Source organism: Aptenodytes patagonicus, chromosome 1, assembly GCF_965638725.1.
Source record: "Aptenodytes patagonicus chromosome 1, bAptPat1.pri.cur, whole genome shotgun sequence".
NCBI classification, from domain to species: domain Eukaryota; kingdom Metazoa; phylum Chordata; class Aves; order Sphenisciformes; family Spheniscidae; genus Aptenodytes; species Aptenodytes patagonicus.
In genome coordinates this window covers 207736654-207758080 of record NC_134949.1, presented here as the reverse complement: position 1 = coordinate 207758080, position 21427 = coordinate 207736654, and the positions used below count along the sequence as shown (strand labels likewise).

General features: G+C 42.5%; 1 protein-coding gene across 7 annotated transcripts; it reads right to left on the bottom strand.

The window, feature by feature from the left end:
- Positions 1-260: 260 nt before the first annotated feature.
- Positions 261-12056, bottom strand: LOC143155415 (gap junction beta-6 protein). Of its 7 annotated transcripts, XM_076328131.1 has the most exons (4): positions 11972-12056; positions 11382-11459; positions 4381-4693; positions 261-2071 (listed from the first exon to the last, which is right to left on the bottom strand). In XM_076328131.1, the coding sequence occupies exon 4, from the start codon at positions 2047-2049 to the stop codon at positions 1258-1260; it is 792 nt and encodes a 263-aa protein (XP_076184246.1). In that variant the 5' UTR covers positions 2050-2071; positions 4381-4693; positions 11382-11459; positions 11972-12056; the 3' UTR covers positions 261-1257. The 7 variants fall into 7 exon arrangements, with proteins under 7 accessions (XP_076184246.1, XP_076184248.1, XP_076184242.1 ...); XM_076328133.1 differs by lacking the exon at positions 4381-4693 and having other exon boundaries at positions 11338-11459; XM_076328127.1 differs by lacking the exon at positions 4381-4693.
- Between the last annotated feature and the right edge of the window lie 9371 nt (positions 12057-21427).

Genomic DNA, 21427 nt, shown 5'->3' with positions numbered 1-21427 from the left:
TTTGACCTTCAGGACCCCCGCTTTCAACAGCGTACCCCTCCCACAAGCACATACTCCCATACACTCAAGAGTTACATGCATACCTCCATTAGAGTATGGACAACAGAATTAGGGCATCAGTGCTCTGGCTGGGAATAAGGGGTGTGTATGGGCTACGTGCACTTTGGATGTAAAGTCCCTGCTCAAAAACAGTTTTTCATAAGCACTTGTCCTGCTTAAGATCTCACTAGCATTCACATATAGACTCTCACTTCACTGAGAAAGGTTAAAGTGTTTGCCTTTTATTCAGAAGACTTGTTCCGTTTCCAGAAATACTCTTCCATGTCCTTCAAACCTAAGAGACCCTAGTTTCATAACAGCACTGTCAGTCTACCATAAAAAAAGCAAACAAACCAAAACCAAGAAAGTTCCACGATGTGATATAGCATAAAGAAAAAAATACAGCGAATACATTAGAGAAATAAACATTTACATAAAGTTACGTATGTTGCTATAAAACTGGTAGTATGCAATTAAAGATCGATAAGATTACCAAGTCTGCTAGATGTTTAAAGCAAGTCTACTTAGGCTGTATCTATATTGCCATGCTATGTTTAGGCATGACTTTGCACTCAGGACCTAGCTACCTCAATTATCCACACTACATGTAGTGGGCTTTCACACAACTTCCCCTACAGCCAGCAGTGTGTATGCAAGTGTCTCAAGCTACCTGTCCAGACTCAAGCAGTGCTTGCAAAGCTGTAAAGGTCACTGTCTCCTCCCTACAAATATGGTATTACAGGGTTCACCTGCATATGCCCGGTTAAGAAACAAAACACAGTCAGTTGTGTATCATAAGCACCTTAAGTAACATGGAATCTTAGATTTTAGAAAAATATTTTAATTGTCAGTTCACAAGTAAAAACTATCACTATTACAAAACATCTTGTAATACTAGAATATCTAGCTTGGAAAGAATTTTGTTCTTATTGCTGTTGCATGTAGTTTTCAGGAGCTGTGTCAGCATGGAGGTATTGGTGGATTTCCCACTTGTCATAGTCAGCTTGTAAGGGTAAGATACACTTTCCTATTTAATCCTCACGCAATTTTCACATGTTTAGGCTGCCCTGACTTTTTTCAGATGTGCATAATTGACACCCAATACTATGTATCAAAGTCTCACTCAACTTAAATTGTTTCATGTAACAAATTTCATTTGCAGCCTTTAAACAAAGAACATTCACTCCAAAAAGAGTGAACACCAGCATTGACACCACCTTAGCTACTTGAAAATCCTATAACTGTGTTCTGACAGCTATCAGATATTAACTCATTCATTTCATTTTGTTTGGTTTCTTCCTTAGTCTCATGGTTGGGGTGATGTTTTGGATTTCCAGTTTTTTTAGACCTTCTGAGGAAAAATTTTGTCAGTAAGTAACATAATTCGGCCACATTTAAAAGAATGCAAATGCTGGACACAGCAATCATGAAAATAGTAAACACCGTCTTTTCAGTGGGTCGAGAAACAAAGCAGTCTACTGTGTTGGGGCAGGGCCAAGCATTACACTTCATTAAGCGAGGCATTCGGAACCCATCGTACATGAAATAAAATGCATACATGAAGACTGCTTCAAAGACCAGTCTGAAGAAGATGCTGCTAGTGTACGTCCACCACAAGGAGCCCTCAATATGAAACCTCTGTTTTCTGATTTCTTCAATGTCCTTGTACTCGCATTTCTGGTCTCCCTTTCTGAACTGCCTTTTCTTCTCGTGCCTCCAGTAAGCTACATGCATGGCCACCAGCAATGCAGGTGTGGAAACAAAGATCAGCTGCAGGGCCCAGAGTCTGATGTGAGAGATGGGGAAAAAGTGATCATAGCAAACATTCTTGCAACCAGGTTGCAGAGTGTTGCAGACAAAGTCATCTTGTTCATCTCCCCAGACTCTCTCTGCAGCCACAACCAGGATCATGATACGGAAGATGAACAGGACTGTGAGCCATATCTTCCCGATGCTGGTGGAGTGTTTATTTACGCCTCCTAAAATGGTATGTAGAGCTCCCCAATCCATTGTCTTGTTTTAATCGTCTGACCTAAGACAAGACAAATAAACAAAACTAAGATTAATCAAGATGGGAAAAACAAATACCATCAAGCATGTGGTATAAAATAAAGGCAATATCATATAGTTGCAGCATATCCCTTGGCTGTGGTAACATTTTGTTGGGTAAGCAGTGGGCTTACCTATAAGCAGTCATAAATAATAATCCAATCACATATCAGCAGGTAATATTTCATTACTTGATTACACACATGGTGTCACATTCATTTGATTTCTAGATGTATTTGCCAAGCAAAAACAGCTATTAGTCACATTAAGTAGGAAAAGTAGACAGGAGAAATTGATGAAAACAGCCTTAAATTAAAAGCTACAACTTCTAGTAGTTTGATAACAGTAACAAAAGAATAGAAGATAACATCAGCCAAAAGTAAGGTAGGTGTTATGTTAAAAAATACATTGTTAGACAGCTAGAACTCCTATATAAATTAAGCCAAGTTGGCCCATCCTTAGCTTTAGAATGTAAACGATGTTTTCATGAGTACATTCCAGCAATAAAGACAGACCTTGAGGAACTGCTGCTGATGCTCTGCACCTTCCATGAGCAGGTCTGGATAACCTGCATTCACAAATTTAAAAAGTGTGACTGTAGGGCTCTGTATTGTTAGCTGACACAAATTCCACAATAGCTGGAAGCAATGAAGGCGAACTCTTGGTCATTATCCATCTCATCTTGAGTTGGATGTTTAAAATCAGTGCTTGAAGATTCATCCCAAAATTGCATTTCTCTCCACTAACTACAGAGAGCCTAGGGTAACTAGACAAAGACTCCTTCATTGTCAACACCTGTCAGGTGATTTTTTTCCCCTTGTAACACAGACTGCATTACTCCTAGAGTAGGGGAGACATTTCAGAGGCTGGGAGAGTGCTAAAGTCAACATTTGAAGAGTTCAGACAGGCCAGCAGCAGCTCAGAGACTTTTCAACAGAAGCATATAGTTTCCAGTAGGTGAGTTTCAAAGTACTATGACTGTAATTAAAGGATTTCACCTTTGTCTCCCACATACCTCCCCAGGAACACCACAACTGTCCGGTTTGCTCAGCTTCCACAAACAACAGCCTTTCACAGAGAGCATTCAGAGACATTTCAGCCCACTTCCCCCCACCCCTCCACTTCAGAGGGATTTACAGAAAGTTAGTTTGCAAGCTACTCTGAATTCAAGAAACCAGCCTTTCTTGTGCCTATCAGCCAGGACCCTCTAAAAGTGCTCACAGATCTCTTTGCTGCAACATTCCTCATGAACGTTTTTATTTCTCAACTTTGTTAATTTGTTTGCATCTCAGAGACCATCTTCCTTTGGCATTTACAGCACAGGGCACCAATAAGCAAAATGACATTTTCAAGGTTTCTAGATAAGAGCAGCCACTGACGCAAAGGCCATCATATCCATCATGTGACAGAATTTTTACAATTTTCCTAACTCTGAGCTGGGTCCCATTGCATGAGGAAGAAAATGAAGACATTTCATTGCAGTTGTCTTCTGTGTCACACTCCCATTCTGAGTAATGTTGAAAACCTTTCTGCTTTACAGCAGAACTATATATAATTAGTAAGTCACATACAATAATACAGAGCATTAGTCAAAGTACACAACAACTCAGGGAAAATTAAGATATTTAATTGTTATATGACTGCAATGTTATTTTTTTTTCTTGAGTTATTGGAATGTAAGCACAATCTCCCTTCACTGGTTCCATAAACTACATTTCCCTCAGATCATGCTGGTTGACTGTGTGGGGTTATACTTCAGGAGATGAAAACCAAGGGGGGGGGACCCAGGATTTTCTTCAGATTGGAGAGAACCTTTCCTGAGCCTCTTTTGGGATGAAGAATCTGTGTGGGCTATTACCTCCGCATCTGTCTGAAAACAGTCCTGGAAGCAGAGTTACCTTCCTAGCCTGCTAGGTTATTTTTCCAAGAAGAAAGTTTATTTTTCATTAGCATACAGATATAGGGAAAGTCTCTGTAGGTTAACAACCCTATGAGGGTACAGGAAAGACCCTTAATACCAGAGATAAAATCTGGCTAATATGTTTTGTAAAATATTTGTATCCACCCCTTTTTTTGCCATCTGATTTTTTATCAGTCAGACCAGCCTTTCTTTCAGGATTTGCTTTGGAGATCATTGTATGTTAAACAGATGAACAGTTACAACTAATAAAGTTACAACTTTATTAGTGTTTTTATTAGTGTTCTCTGTTACTATTACACATACATTGCAATTAAAGTACTTATGACATGACACTACAACTAAGTATTATGACTAGAAATACTTATGCACACCTGAATATAAATCCTGTAGAAGACTGGCACCATGTAAACTGTGGTATTACACACATCATTCACCCATCCTTTAATTCCACTGGACTCCTTGCATTTCTTCTCTCAGTCATTGTTCCTCATTGTTCCTTCTTCTCCCTGCCTGTCAGCCACCTCCTTACAGTGTGAAAGGCTGAGAAGTGGAACCTGTGTATCCCCTCCTCATAAGCCCTGTTTCTTATGCCTCACCTCTCGCTGTACACCAATACTGCTACCTTTCTGTTGCCGCAACTTCACAAGGATTTGTTTTGACATGCAGTCACTCCTTCCTGTCTCCCTGTGCAGAAAGGGATTCAAAAATATGAGTGCCTCAGGGTGTAGTTAAAGGGTACCTTGTCTTCAGTGGCAAAGTTAGCTCAAGATGCTTCCCCACCACTCTTTGCTCCTGAGGTCACACTGCAGTTCTCCACCTCCTGCAACTTTGTGGGGGTGCATTATAAACCAGGTGGCTTGTTCAAAAGTTATTCCCAGTACTAGTATGTTTTGGTTTTTTAAACCCGATCCATTTCACCAATCTGTTTTACAGCACAAACACACAAAGCATCTGAAAAGCACAACTTCATTTAAAAAACAGGCTGCAAATTGCAACGCGTGGGTAAGAATGAGCAGTCAGTGGGGAAGAGGGGTTGGCAAAGCTTTATTGCTGAGGACAATACATCATGAAACTATACTCATCTGACTTGCTCCATCTCATCTGAGAGTATATTGTGCTTGCTAAGCCAAAACATGGTGCTTCAATTTTAGCAAAAGCATGTCTGTACCTGGATCGATGCAGAAAAAGCCACCATACTTTGGAGAGGCAGCCTTTTGCCCCAAGTCTCCTAGTGAGATTTCCTCTCCTTCCCAAAAAAGCCTGTCTTTCATATCTGCCCAAACCCTCCCCCCTTCACCATTCCCACCCACTTTTCCAAATCCTCCAACTATCTCTTCAGCTCCTCCTGCCACCATCCCCTATTCTCCCTGCTGCTTGCCAAGCTAGTCACCAACCTTTGCCCCTTCTTGCTGTACTCTCATGGCCTCTCAGGCTTGTTTTTATGCTGGTGGAAAGTCATACGACTTTGGGACACTCCAGAGATTGATACAGGCACTGATCAGATACCAGTAAAGTCTCGCTATCTTCTCCCTGAAGGGTGGCACAGTTAAGATTGTAGAGCCATATTCAGACAGCCTGAATTCCATCCAAATACTCTGGCCCCAGTGTTTTCTACTAGCAGGCTTTAAACAGCTCTCACTGCAATTTAGGGGATCTAATGAAGGCAATTCAGAGACCACTGAAGTGCCCACCTCTCTCCAATAAACAGACACAGTGACCCAAGCAGAATTTAAGTATGGCCCTTCACACTATTAAGCCATCAGTGCAGATCACTCCAACTAAACATCAAGTTTGGGCTATCTGCACTGATGTGATAGCTCATTTACTCCTAACTTACTCAAAAGCTAGGATGTTGACTCATGATCATAGGTTATCTTTCTTCCAGATACTTGCTTTTAAGACCTTTTTACTAGCAAGTAAAATATTAACTGTCTTGCTGACCAAAGGAGAAGAAAGCAGGAAAGCTACTTCTCTTTAATGGGTGGCAACTCTTATTTTCATAGAGCCAGTCCAGATACTATTTCTATGTGAGCAAATCCAGCTAAATGCCTACAGAAATAATAGTATGTAGACAGTCAAGGACTTACCTGCTTTGCCAGTCTCAGAAGTACAGCACAGTACAAGAATAAGTTAGACATGAAAGCTTAGGTGAATTTGGAGGGAAAAAAAGTAAAGTAGTAATGAGGGTAGGGACTGGTTATAAAGGAAGAAGCTGGGAAGAACAGCAGATGCTGAAGTCAGCGAGGTTGAGTAACTGAGCATTTAGAACCTATTCTAACATGGGAGCATATTACCTTTAAGTATTAAATTTCCCTTAAAAAAAATTGCAACTGGTCATGAAAATAAGCCTTTCCAAGCCTCAGCATAAGTATCTGTTCTGCTACCAGCTGAACCTTCTGTTCCATTTCAACAGTCAGAGGATCATGATAGTATATGACTGTTACAGCAGGAGTTAAAAACAATCATAAGAGATCACCATGCTCCACCGAGTAGTTACAAGGGAAATGGTTCTAGATGATCACACAACAGAGAGGCACATATGCAGGTGTTTTATTTTGAGTTTGGTTTCTTTGGGTGGGGGGGTGGTGTTTGTTGTTGTTTTGTTTTTTCCACTAGTAGGCTAGACAGCAGCAAGAGAATAACTACAGCTTAACTATTTCTGTAGTTCTCCAGCTTCTGGGCAGTGTTGTTTTGATCTCGGTGCTGCCATGGCCAGACTGCCTTCTACTTTAAAGCTAGCTCCCGTAAGCCTACATTAAACTGCAATCACAGCAATCACAGCACAGTACATACACCCAGCGAAAATCCCTGCAATTCACAACGCTGAGGACAATTATCATTGAGCTCTTGTGTTTATCAGTACAGCTCATTAGCAGATGCTTTTTTGACTCTGTTAAAGACTGTTATACTGGGAAATCATTAGTCAATGGTTAAATCCACAGCTTCAGCAAACCACAACTAGAACACAGTGAAGGTAAAAACAACAGAAGATGCATTCCCCTCACATACACAGCATGGCACTTGCTGCTATAGGATATTATCAAGCAAAAAAAGTAGTCATTAGCAAGTATTACAATTATTTGCTGATGGTATAGGAACAACTAGGAGTCCCAGTTAAGAAGGGGTCCACAGTATGCTAACTTACACATAAATTCAGAGTAAGATTATACCCTTCTCCCCACAGCTACAAATTGGATACTAATTTACTTATTCTACTGGAATTACACAGAAATGTAGAGGGTGTTCACAGTGCCTCCACTCCTATCAGAATTTTAGTGTAGGGTGTACCAAGAGTTACCAGTCCAGTGTGACGCTCCACCACTTTCAGTAGTGCCTCCAGATACCGATACAATATCAGCAGTCTGCCAAGACAAAAGTCACTTTATCCCATGTGGGAATGCGTTAGCCAAGATAATCTTTAAGCAAAAAAGCACTGGTCCTGAGTGTCCCTCCCCACCCCCCAAGCTGGGGACAAAGATAACTCAGATGCCTGAGAGTGGCAGTTCTAATGCAAAATTTTTCCACAGAAAAGCTTTAGAAACATCTAAACTGCATCAGACCCAAGACACATTACCAAAATTATTTTATGACCCAACTTCACACAAGAAGTATTGCTGTATGTGGAGGTCCAGTGTGCATTCAAAGGCACTGCTGATGCAACCTTCCGTTCAGGTCTTGATCTAAACGCTGGGAGCACTAGCTCATACAGGGACTGATAACCAGCATCAAGGTGTCTTAGAGTTGTATATGCTGTTTCATACCCAGATTTGAACACACAAATCTGGATTTCAGCAGTTTTGTATCAGCATAACTTCACCCTGCCAACCTGGGTTGATTTTGGGTAAATTTTGGTATTCCTATTGCTCAGTTAGTTTTGCTGCTGTACCACAAGAACAGCAGCACTGCCAGGACTGAACCAAGGAAGCTCCTAATAAATACAGATTAATGTCTTCCAGAGACAGCATCCTTTTATTTCACCAAGAAAGGCTGGCATACAGGCTACAGCAATTACTTGCTAACTCTCTCAGCTTCCTACCTAATTTGTCAGCCTGCCCCATGCCTCAGTTTCCCAGACATTAAACTGGGGATAACAAAAATCTCACCATCTCACAGGGCTGTTCTGAAATGCTCCACTACAATTACAGGCTTCAGACTTGTACCTTGTTATCAGTGGACCAAGACAGGTAAGTACCAGTTCAAAGTTGGAAGTACAGAGCTTGAATTCAATCATCCGGAATATTCCTGCTACCTGAAAAATACAGCTCCCTACATTGCTATAGCTTTAATGCAGAGTTCAAACTGTAACAATATGCAGCTTTGAACTCAGACGTTGGCAATCAAAATCCTTTAATTTCAGTATTATAGGCAGCTTCCAGCTATTTTAATTTTACAGCGGTACATTAAAAACTTCAACGAGCATGCAGCTGGAACACTCTGAAATATCAACAACTCTACTTCTTTCCTAAAAAGTTGAATAAAGTTCAAAAGAGCAGTCTAACAATCACAAAAGCCTGTGCAATTCTCCCTAGTAGCTCTTAAACTTTGTTCTGAACACCTATCTCCAGATCAGAGTGGAAACTGGAGAACAGAAGAGCTATGACAGAAGGATTACAGTATACCTGATTTGACACAAGAACAGGCAAAGACTCGTCAGGAACAGGAAACCTCTGACAGTTGCAGGTCTGAACACTGCAAGCATTGTACTTTTCTTCTACTCAAGTTTATGAAAACAGGAGGCATTCTTTGCTCTAATTACACCCAGTGTGAAACCCAGAGATAGCCTTTAACACAACAGATTAGGACCCAATATGTATGTAGTTAAATGTTAAAAAAGTATGCTAGTTAAATATCAACAGCATTAAGCATCGTTCTACCCACGATGACCCCCTTATGACTGTCCCACATTCATGCCCCTACATGAGTTTTAAGTCATTTTCCAAGCATGTTTGGAAATACCTATAGCTATTTTACTAGCCTACAACTGTAAATGGAGGATTACCATCCTCCATAACATCTCTGCACAAAATTCACTCCACTTGTGGAAAACCGGAAATCAGAAGTGCCAGTCACACTTGAAGGCATAACAAGAAAGCACAAGTCCTATTAGAATTTGGCCCCTCTCAGCCATTTTCCCCTGTAAACCTTTCCTTCAAAATGTGCTTTAAATTTCTCGCTTTGAAGAAAGCCAAATTCCTGAGGACTATGTCTTCACTGAGGCAAGTGTCCTATTTCCCATATTTTTAAAGAAAGTTTTATACACACTGTGCCTTGCTCCCAGTCATGAAAATAGCAACTTTTTAGTTATGACATTTTAACGTATTTTTAACCTGTTATTTAATTCCTATTTCCTTTCCCCTAGACCTAGGCAAATGTCTACATCCCCTCTACAAATCTGCCCACTCCCACTTCAGCGTAACATTTCCTACAAAATTGGCAAGTCACTGTCTCTTTCACACACAGACAGAACTTGCATCCTTTTGGAAATGCTAATTAAATTTATAAACACTAAGATTTTTATACTGCAGTACAGCTTTTCCTTGAGCATGTATTTTGTTATCATTTCTTTCATCAAAAGTAAAGACAAAAGCAATTTTTTCCTTCTTAGAAAAATCTATTACAGGAAGAAACATTTGTATGAGATAAGGAATAGAATTACTTTTCAACTTTCTTTTATCAACTAATAGGAGACGTGTTTCTCTTTTTCCACATTCCTTCTGTTTTGACAGCACATTATCTCTCCTCATATATCATCACCTCAAGCTTCTTCTTACACAAACTGGTGTTTAGCCAGGAAAGAGTCACAGTTCTCCTTTCAGATAACTCATCAGTCATCATTAAATAACAATTAAAAGCAGTGAGGAACAGAACAAGGAAAAACGTCAAAAGAAAAAAAGATTCGACCCATGCTCCTGTTTCATAGAGTTTCTGGATCACTGATTTCACTGGAACCGGTAACTTGAATAACACAAAGAATCAATTTGTAAAGCATCCCCTTTACTCAGGGGTCCCAACTGAGCTTATGCAATGACTGTTACTAAGAACTTATACATATATCCCAAAGTGCTGCTTTTTTTCCAGCTACTGAGATAGTCTGCCATACCTTTTTCACTACACAATTACTTTTTGCACAAAATAAATGAGGTTGCCCAAGTAATCTACCAGGGTTATGCTTCAAGGGATGCAAAACTGCAACACAATCAGACGCCCAAGCTTCAGAAAGTTGAGAGAACTAGCCCTGTCAGGACAGAATTAATTCCTCCAGAGAAATATTTTAATTTGTGGCTTTTTATTGTTCCATTTTTAAGGTCTGTGATATGTAGTCATTCTACTAATTCTTCTAAGACTGACAGCTCTGGGGACTGAAGTCTCCCAGAAACCCTGACGCATGCAGTAGAGCTGTAACCTCATGGCTCTGCAATGTGTTGGAAATCCCACCTGGAAAATTACATTGCAATGCCTAGTTGACACACAGAGGTGCCTCCTTCTTCCAGGCTGAGGCTTGGCCCACCATTGCCTTGTCCTCTAAGCTAAACCTAACACAATCTCATGCACATCCTTCTGCCTGCTGCCTTTCCTCTGGGGCTTTTCAAGGTAAGTATCTGGCAAGCAGGGCTTCCAGGCTGAACAGTGGAGAGCAAGAGATACTAGAAACCACATATAACTTCTTTAACAAAATCAAGGATGAAAATATATTTTATTCTGCTCTTGACTCAGTGCACACACTGAGTCGTGGTAATCCCAAACAGAATCTGGGCACAAACTCTCATATCATTTCACACAGGCCACAGCCAATAAAAATCTCATTAGTGATCAAAGTCACAAAAACTGGGTTTAAAAGAGCATTCTTAAGACAAAAGGCCACTTCCTTCTTTCAACCCTTTGCCTGTTCTCTTAAAAGTATTTCCAGGCTACATAGTGAAAACTAACGGAGCACGAGAAGAAATTAATTCTTCTATTGGGGGAAAAAAAAAAAAAATAAATAGAGATTCTTCAACACACAAGACTGGAAAAGTAACACCCAATCTAGGAAGCCCAATGACTGGAAAAACAGCCATGCACAGCATGCCACAGGAACACTGTCAGTTACCAGCTACTGCCACGAGCTAAGCGAGCACTCCTGCCCTTACTCCAACATGTCCCTCACATTTTATTTAAGGTCTTGAGTACTCATTCCTCGTGCAATCTTATCCAGCCCTGATACTCAGAAATGCATTTATTTCTGACTCACACCTCTCATTTCCTATTCCCCCTGTAATTCTGATAAATGTTTCCACTGTGTGTTCAAACGCTCACAGGACCTGTCAGTTTTACTGATGCAAGCTGTTTACCTTCATGCAGCTCTCTTAACGTGTGTAGGCATGTCGCAAATTACCTGTAATTGCAGAAGCCTTTATTTTGCTTGGTGTTTTAGCTGGTCGGGTACTTCACATAACGTGCTTACAAAGAGCTGCTGGGAGAAGGCAAATTAAAAAAATAGAGATTGTTAGAAGTTAAATGCATAATTAACAGACACAAGAGTATTCCTAATTAAAATTGGTCGCGGGGTTCAAGCACTCCCCCTCATGCTTAAGCTCGGAAAGCAAAACCGAAGGCTCCCAGGTCGAGCAGGGGTAAATTGTCAGGCACGGGGCGTACACGGTGCCCCACCACCGGCCCCGGTCCCGACCCACCTCCGCGGGCGGCCCCCGCTCCCTCCCCGCGGCAGGCAGCGCCACCAGAGCTGCCTGCTCCGCTGCGGTGGGCCCCGGCCCCGCACTGGAGTGCAACAAGTGTGGCAGTGGTGGCGGCTGGACAGGGGGACAGCGGGCTGGGCCTGTCCTGCCGCGCCCCCACCCCCTCCGCCGCTACCAGGCCCTCTCCTCATGGAGGACGCGCGGGAACGGCTTCCCCCACCGTCACCACCACCACCACCACCACCACCGGCTGAGCTGCTGGTTCGCGCCCTCCCGCCATGCCCCTCACCTGCCTCAGCAGTACCCACAGATTGCAGATCAGCCCCGCCAGGAGCTCCCGGGACCAGGCACCGCGGGCGGACGGCGGGGCTCAATGCAGGTCCAGCGGTGCCTGAGCTTTAAGGTCCCTCCCCGTTCACCTGCTGCCGCTTTTAACCCGCCCCTCGCCCGCCTCCGCCCGCGCCCGGCTCCTCAGGCCGCCTGTGGAGACGGCGGGGAGCCCGGGGTGGAGCCAGGCGCCCTCCCTGCTGCTGTGCCTCGGGGAGGGGGTTGTGTGGCGATCATCAGGGCTTTGAACGTGAGGGGAAAACAGCCAAAACAAAGGGCGGGACGGCTGAACTAAGCCTGGAAGAGTCGGTAGGAGGGCTTGTGTCCCTGCCGGGGGCGGGGGGGGGCGTCCGCCCCCCCGGCCGCTTCCCACCGCCCAGGGGCTGGTTCGAGGTTGCAGGGGTAGAGCATGAGGGGAAGGGAAATCAGATAATAGCAGACGTGTGTTTTTTTCAGAGGAAATGCGTATCTATTTAAGATAGAGGGTCGTATTTCCATCTTGTCAAAGGTATTCAAAAAGCCCTTGGGACAAAAAAAAAACAGGCCTTTTCTCCTGGAAATCATTAAGGAATTACTGGCCAAACACAGAAGGAAGAGCCAGTAGTTTCTGGCTTTTTGAGGTTTATTTTCAAGTGTGATTGACATGCTACAGCAGTGCCCTGCAAACTCACAGGCTTTCCCCAAGCTGCACATATTTGTCAGTGCAAAGACCTATTTTGGAAAGTTTTGTGTTTCCAAGGAATACAGTTGCTGAGGAAACAATTCACTTTGGGTTCAAAAATCTCTGCCCGAAATGGAATTCTCCATCTTGCACACATGCACATCAAACTAAATAAATGGTTTCTAATCCTCTTAACTAAATTTCCAAAGAAAACGCACAGCACAACTGCAACAACAACAGTACGTTTGCTCAGGCTTTGGGTGAAAAATGCATGTGTTTGCGCCTGTTTAGAGTACCAGTATAAGGGCTCAAATGATAAATGATTTCCAGCTAAATTCTTCTGCTCTTTATCTCCACTTCCTCGAATAAAAATAATCCCAGGGAAAATCTTTTGCAAAAGTCAATGGCTTAATTGGTCTCATGCTCAGGAAGAAGAGGTAGAAATCTCTAGCACAAGCAACTTAATCTTATACTTGAAGGATAAGAAATTGCCATCAGCTCTGGTTTGAACATTAGCCTCTGTCTCTGTGGCGCTCATCTTTCCTCCACCAGCCCTTACCCTTGCACTTAGATCCATGCAACCTGCACATTAGGACCACAGGAAAATTCATCTCAGAAGGGATCTCAGGAGGCCTCTTGTCCAACCTCCTGGTCAAAGCAGGGTCAGCTCTTATCTTGGACCATTCAATCAGTAGTTATACCCCCATCTGTGGGGGACCCAGCACTTGCTGCAGCTGGAGTCAGTTCACAACAGCAACTGTAGGACCAGGCCCAAGGTATATGATGCTACACTGAGCTAGACAAGCAATAAATACTTGAGGCCTGAGTCTTCCTGCATTCGCTGACTTCTGTGGGAGTTGTGTGTTCAGGTGATGTTCAAGGTTCATGTGTATGGCATGTACGAGGAAGGGAGGTGGCTCCAGACCTGGCCACGCGTCTGCACTTTGCAAAAGGGGAAGCACATCTCCTAGTGTAAGAAAAGCTTTAGAAGAGACATCTAGAACTCGTGTGTTGTTCCCTCTTCAGTCACCTTCCAGCTTGATTCAGTGACCTTGAAAAAGTAAAATGTGTCCCATGTCTGTTTTTCCAAGATTAGAATACTTTAAACATTGTGTATATTTAGCTGCAGCGGAGGATTTTGAGTTTTGTGCTGTTTTTCAAGGCTGCATTTACTGCCAAAAAGAGTTTTTTTGCAGTAAGAAAAGTATTATGAAAAGCTCGTGGAGACAAGACCCTTTGGGTCTCACTGTGAAATTGCCTAAAGGAGATGAGCTGCAGGCAGGGATATAGCGTGGACCTCTCCAAGCTGCCTTGCATCAGGTCTTCACTGCACTGCCTTTGGGAGGGTGTTATGGTTGGAGGCCAACACCTGGTGTTTATCCCAAGGCAGAAACACCCAGTTCTGGCAGCAGAGAAATCTTTAGTGATGTTCTGTGTTTCAAAAATGAGACAATATCTAACTAGCCGTTCTTTAGCTGGAACCATGGTGGGAACAATGGGCCAGGTTCTCCTCTGCTGGGTGATTTTTTCATCTCTCATCTGTTGAATGCTGCTTCTCTGACCTGGTAACATCAGCATGCTCTTTGATTATAAGTGATGATGCAAGGGATGCTAGATAGAAAGAATGAGAGATGTGTCAGTGCTGGAAATTTAAGGAATAGAAAAAGACTTTCCTAGTTTTAATCCCAGGGTTTTGTCTTTAATTATGGGGAAAAGTGAAATATATTAAGTAATTGACTACTTAGTAACCAGAGCTAATTGTACTTACTCCGTTACAGATGAGGAATGTTTTGTGTATTATTTAGCCAACATATAAGAAGTACTGTTCGATAAACCTGTGAAATAAATACATGTAAATTGATTACTTTTGCATGATGACAACCCTTCCTTCTGTAATAGATGCAGCTGTGCACTATAATGTGCATGAGTATATTTTGTTTGTTGACATAATTTTTAAGTAAAAAGAGAGAAGAAAGGGACAGATAAACATAGAAACCATCTATTCTTGATATATAAACAAAGAGGAAAATTAAAGTTACAGGGTTCAGAAATTCTGTGTCACTAGATGCCTCACATAATAATGCAGGTACAAAAGAAACATCTTCATAAATACATTTTTTGGAAAATAAATAGAGATAGTTGCCACAACATAATACTGAGGACCAAGAGTAGCTTTAGGTATAAAGCCTAACTTTAGGATAAGGCCAGTCTCTTTCGTAGTGCCTATCATCGTCTATAAGGTCATAATCAGAGGCAAGGCTGACTATCCTGTAAGAGCATTTAACTCACGAGCACCCTTTTTAAAATACTGGTGTAGGTCAAGTTTTCCTCTTGACCACTCTAATCAAACCAGAGTCTGAGATGACTACAACTTTTGACTGAAATTTTAACCTCATTTTCACATATTTTGTTAGATTAAAGATTTGTACAAAACAAATCCAACTTCTCAGTCTTCTTATTATTCAGAAGGGAGAAAAAAGGAGGAAAAAAAACACCAGGAAGTTTCTTTTCCATTTTCCTGTGGCAGACTGCTGCACAGACATTGTGGTGAAGACTGCAAGTGGGAGGTTTTACTTCCTGAAAATTTCTGGTTCCTTTCTAAACTTTCACATCTCTAATTAGACTCTTGTTGCCTTCTGACTATTTTAGCAGTTCAGAGGTGGAAAAAGAAAATTAAATCCAGTCCCTCAGTGTGAAACTGTTGTGCAGGTGTGTCTCGAAGTGCATGCTCTCCTGTGGCACATTTATTAGGGGACAACAGGCATGCATGTGGTACTGATGCTATATACTAAGTCTTGGATCAAGCCCCATCCTTGTTGTATGCTGCCCAGGAAGCTGCTCTTCTTCAGTTTAATTTACTGGCCAATGTTCCTACAGGGATTGTATTGGCCCTGATTTACACACTCTCGGCAAATCCCAGGACCTCATCTAGCCAGAAACTACACCCAAAGAGTCACTTCCTTTTCAGTATAATTACTTTAATGACAATGTGTAGTATCAAAAAGGTTGCCCATGTAATATCGCTGTTTATTAACCATTACAGCTCCTCAAGCATTTGTACTGCTATGACAAGCAGTACTTTTTCCCACCTGCAAGGGCCTTACAGGTGCTCTTGCAGAACCATTAGGATTGCATTTTCCTTGAATAATGGAGCATCTGGCTGTCTCCCTTATCTTTTTGACCTCAGGTTGTCCTCATCAATGAGACCTTCCCTTTTTTACTTTCAGTTAACTGATATTCATGAAATATCCCAAGAGAAACACACCGGGTTCTTTGCTGCTACGGTAACTTGGCAATCTCAGTGATGTTCCCTGCTTGTGGAGATAGAAGAAGGAACAGGAGAGAACCAAAAAAACCACCCCAACCCCAAATGATATGGGGGGCCAACAAAAGGGGATGAAAATAGTTCCTAGCACTGCCACTGCATGGCCAGCCATACTCATGCCAATCCATATAATTTACACTTTTTGCCTCAAAATGGACATACGCAGCTGTTTTAGTACATCTATGCTCTTCCAGGACGACATTGGAAAGTGTACGTCTCCTGCTAGATAGGGTAGACTAAATCATTGTCAGACACCCATCAAATTGATTTCTTAAGCTGACAGCTCCGGATATCCAGCATCAGCTTGATTTGAAAGGTAGAGCTTTCTCCATCCTTAGGCAGCCCAGTAATTTCTGCAACGCTGTTGCTAATTTGGAAGCTGACAGTTTCCATCTCCCCACCCCTTTGGTTTATTACAAATATTTCATCAGACCAGCTGTAGCCTGCTGTGTCCTCCTTCACTTTGGGCAAAGGGGGACAAGAAGGGCTGTCAGCAGCAATGCACAGTTGCTGTTGTGATGTTTCTCCTGGAGCAGGCAGCTGCAGAGTTCCCCCGCTCCAGTGGCACTTAGCCCAGGCTCCGGATGGACCTATGGAGGCTTTCAGCTGATTTAATTAGTTCGTTGTTCCCTGCTTTGATGTAATAAGTTCATTGTTCCCCAGTTCAACTTAATTGAGTCATTGTTACTCGATTTAACTGACTGATTGCTGCCTGACTTGATTTAATTAATTACCACCTGACTTGCTGAATAAGCAAGCTCCTGCTGCCAACTGCCAGCATGGCTCCTGGTTCCTAACCCATGCTGTCTACCTCTGCCCCTTCCCCTATACCAACCTGCTCTTCTCCTGGGACTTGCTCTCTGATCTCTTCTAGCCACATCCTCTGTTCCCTTCCTGCTTCTCCATTCTGTTCCTGTAGCTCTTCCCCAACCCGAGGAGATTCTCTCACTTATCCTCTAATTCTCTTCTTCCTTCTCCTCTGCTTTTCCCTGGCTTTAGCCCTGGGCCTGCCTCCAGCTTTCCTCCCAGAGCTCTCGCCACTGTGTCCCACAGTAACCCTTCCTGCTGCGATTTCTCTAGAGCTGCTCCTGAGCTCCCCCAAAGGTTTCGTGTTTCGCTTGCTTCATGTGTCCCAGATCACCCTTCCTATAGTGGGATTTTTTTTATCCTATTCTGCCTAGCAGTCCTACATGGGCAGCAGTGCCTGTCTGGTGCTCTCCTTTTTTCTTCACTTCCACTACTTGCCTGTACCCATCTTTCTCTTCCTTTAAGGTATCATCCAGAAGCCTCTCCCCTTGTTGCATGTTACCCAGCATCATCTAGGCTCTTGGCTCTTCTTCCTTCCCTTCCCTGCCCTGGATCCATTCACTTTGTTTGAGATTTCTGTGTCCACTGTAAGGATATCTTCTCTGATTGCTCCTTTGCTCATACTCTAGCCTTTTGTTTTCACCTAAAATTTTCTGATGATTGTTCATGTTTCTCTCTGACCCTCCACTCCCTGGCTCTCACTTCATTCCCCAGTCTCCCCAGATCTCCTTGTCTTACCCCTCTGCATGTCCCTCTGTCTCCATTCAGCAGAAAAATGAGATATAGGTATATCTTGTCCTCTTTTCTTTGCTGTTCTGCTCTGCTGTCTATTTGATGTCAATGCTAGGAGTAAACATGCACTTCTGCAAGCAGAGAATTACTGTTTTTCAAAGTAGATATGTCAAGTTGTAAGTCTGCATTTATGTTAATGATCAGCGTGAGCCCAGGCTTCCCTTGGCCACTTCAGTTCAGTGCAGAGAGGTGAAGTCAGCTCTACCTGTGCTGTCAGTCCAGTATGCACAACATCTTGTGTGAGCATATATCCCTCCTGGCTTTGCATTGATGAGGCCCTGTTGGCCACGTGATTTTTTCTGGCCCATCCTTACTCTTTTTATTTACCCATTTTCTCTTTTTCTTGTGTTGTCAAGTGCCTTGGAAGAAAGCCGAGGAAGGATTGCTTGTCTGTCCAGTGTAATCCCCATCACTCAGTGGCCAAACTGGCAGCTGGCTTCTGTATTCGTAGGAGCAGATTCAGGGTGTGTTGCCTCTCCTTCCTCTGGTTCTCTCTTTTCGCTGATATATCAATGTTTTCTTAAAGAGAGGATCTCATTGTCTACAAAGACACCTCTCCAGCCCTCTCTTCCCCTCCAGCCTCTAAGGGACCTCTACTTATCCTACACTGCATGGCTGATGCTCTTCAATTTCACTTGCAGTGAATTAACCTGTCTCTGCATTGCTCTGCATGCATGTAAAAGCCATTGTATTCCTAGGGCATTTTTGGTCAGCCCCCTCTGGTTTTTAGATGCCAGACGCCATTGATTTCAAATACTTAAGAACCTCGGAAGATGCTTTGGGAGAGCTGGGTCTTTGGGTTCTTGAAAATGAGCTACACAAGTTTTCACCAAAAGCTTTCAACTGTTTGTTTCCTTCGGCTACAAATTCATTTCAATTTGTTTCTTTTTCTTACAGGCTCCTGAGCCCGAGTGCAATTCTCTAAGGGAGACCCAGCATGGTAGGCAGAGCAGGATACGCAGCTTCTGTATACCCTAGTTAATGCAACACAGTCATATTCCCACTGCTCTAACATCCATTCTCTCTCCTATATAAGCAACCCTCTTTGAATTAATCTTTGCAGGTCCTCCTGTTGTTGGCTTCAGCTCATTTGCTTGATTTACAAAGGCCATCTGACTTTACAGATGATACAGATACTGGCAATCCCTCTCGCATTACTAGTATATGAAGGTATGACACTCAGCCCTGTTCTCATGAAAGCTGGTGCCAAACCTCTCATAAAATGTTATGAGAACAGGACTGGGCCACAGACTCTTCATTCCATTCTTCATGATGGTAATTAAAATAACATTAAAATTAGCTCTAGAGTTAGCGGGTGTCAGACTCTTCTTGACATCTTCCATCTTCTGCATTTGGTAAGGCATCTTTCTGATAGTGGTTCCATTCACTGAGCTGATATATGCAAAATATGTATGCTTGAGGCTTTTCATAGTGTGGAGCACACGTTAAGAGAGAGAGAAATGGGGACAACTGCTCTTCAATATACAACCGGCCTTTCCATTTGTATTTGCAAAGCACCCCTGTGGCAAGAACGATAGCTGCATAGATGGTTAACATAAAGAAAGTATTTATGGCCTTTTACCTTTATTTGGTGTGAAGTATTTTGTCATTTTCTAAAATGTTTATGACAGCCTAAAGTTTTTTTTCAGCCCCACCCTACACTTCAGAGACTTCTGCAGTTTGGGGAAACACTGATATCAAGCACTCTACACTTCCTTCAGAAATTGCAAATGAAGCTAAATCTGTGCAAGTCACTTCACTGCAGGCTTATCAGAGGTTTTCATTGGTATCATTGCATTGATGTAATTATCGTGGTGTCAATATGCTCTAATAAAAAGAAGGACAGAGAGAAAAAAAACCTAAAATTTTACAAGATTATTTATGCAAATGGTTTTATCTCAAACTCAGAAATAAACAAAAAATCAGTTGTAATCATTTTGATGCACTTGCATGCAGGGAAAAGTTGTTGCCTGCTGAATGGGGACATGGTTCCTCCCTTTCACATGGGTGGTGAGCAGCTCAGAGAGGTCACCCTGTCACCTGGAATGGTTGTGCCACCTTCCACAGTGTCCAGGCACAGTACCTGGAGCATGGATGGGGGCATGGGGGGCTGCTTCTTTGCACAGTGCTTTGTGAGATACTCCTCGTGATGCAGTCATGAAAGGCACTACTGGTTACACACTGGGAGGTAGCTGAGGTCTTTTTTCCTCACATAAGGAAACCTGAAGACTTTTCTCTCTTCCTCTCTCTTCATCCTGTAGTTTTCTTTCCTCTCCATTTCAGATTACAAGACTGTGGTGAAGTACAAGACGTTTCTCTGGATTGCCCTGATGGGAGTCAGGATCACTGGGTGGGTGTGTGGCTACACCCCATGTCTCCAGAGCTGTGGGATCTCCCCTCATGCTAAGCAGTGGCAGCAACAGCAGTTTTTGCCAACAACTTCCCTTTCCACCACAGCATCCTCCTGACTTTCCTTAGTAATGTCTATGCCAGATGATTTTTATAAGCACAGGACACCTACTAACGTGCCAACCTTTAGTTAACATTAGTACAGCGATCTGAGAGGGCAAAATCCTGCACACATTGCCTTAGATATACATATTAACAAAAAGCCCTGTTCCTCCCATGCATACTAACAATACCATCTGCAAATGTCACCACAGTATGTTCAAGAGTTGAAAATCTTCCAGTTAAATCATGCTGATAATAATCTTTTCTGACTCTGGGCAGGGGTGGCTGAATACCTCTAACTTGGAAAGTATTGTTAGACTCTTCTGAAAGAAGGCCAACTTCCAAGGAGCAAGAGGGGCCTTGCTGGGGGCATCTCGTAGAGGCAACATTTCAGGGGTTAGGTCAGGGGTTCTATGTAGGTCATAGAAAATTAAATTAGCTTGATCTCACGTTCCTTACACACACATGCACACACCCCCACCCCCCAGTAGCAAAAGCCAAGAAGCCATATGCAGTCCACATCTGCAAGAGCTGGGTGAATGCTGCTGGGTATAGATAACAGCAGTTTGGGCAAAGGAGTTTAACCACTTGTATCTGCGCCTATTTGACAGCCAGTAAGAGACATGAATTTGGGAAAGAATATATAAATACAGAGCTGTATAAATACACAAACTGCCCATTTCCCTTACTGGCTTAGTCAGGCAGAGTAAATATCTAATTCAGCTACTTCAGTTTCACAGCATCCAGGCATACCACAAAAAAATGGACTTCCTCTAAAGATCTGCCTTTTCTTTTCTACTCCAACATTATTTGCTATTAAATGTTTACAATGTTTTATGCAGCTGTGCAAAGAACCATATTCTGCAGGACAGAGGCTCTATAAAATAAAACTTAAATGTGAGCTGATAAGGGCCTGCAGAATTTAGCCTTAGAGACACAATGTGTGCAGGAGCTTATGGAATGCAAAGAAAGAGCCGCAGTGAACTAGCAGCAAAGTTCCTGAATGACTTAGCTCCTTCTAATGCTTTGCTGTCTTCTTCCATGGCTTTGTGTAGAAACTGCATAATTACACAGTGTCACTGCTTTCATATATAATTTATACTTATATGTGTTTCAGCCGTGAAAGACCATGCTTTCTGTTGGCAAAAGGATGATTATGGTTAGAGTATATTTATGGGCCTTTGACTTTGCCCTATCAGTTGGTAACTGCAGCTGCATATTCACTTCCAGATGTATAATTAGTCATAAGAAAATAGCTTCAAATATAATCTATTACTTTGACATTTTCACTTTGTAAATGATCGTATCTAAGAAGCACCGTTATTTAGCTTCCTATTGGAAGTGTCACAACTAATGTCAATCTTAGGTTGACACCAGAGCTC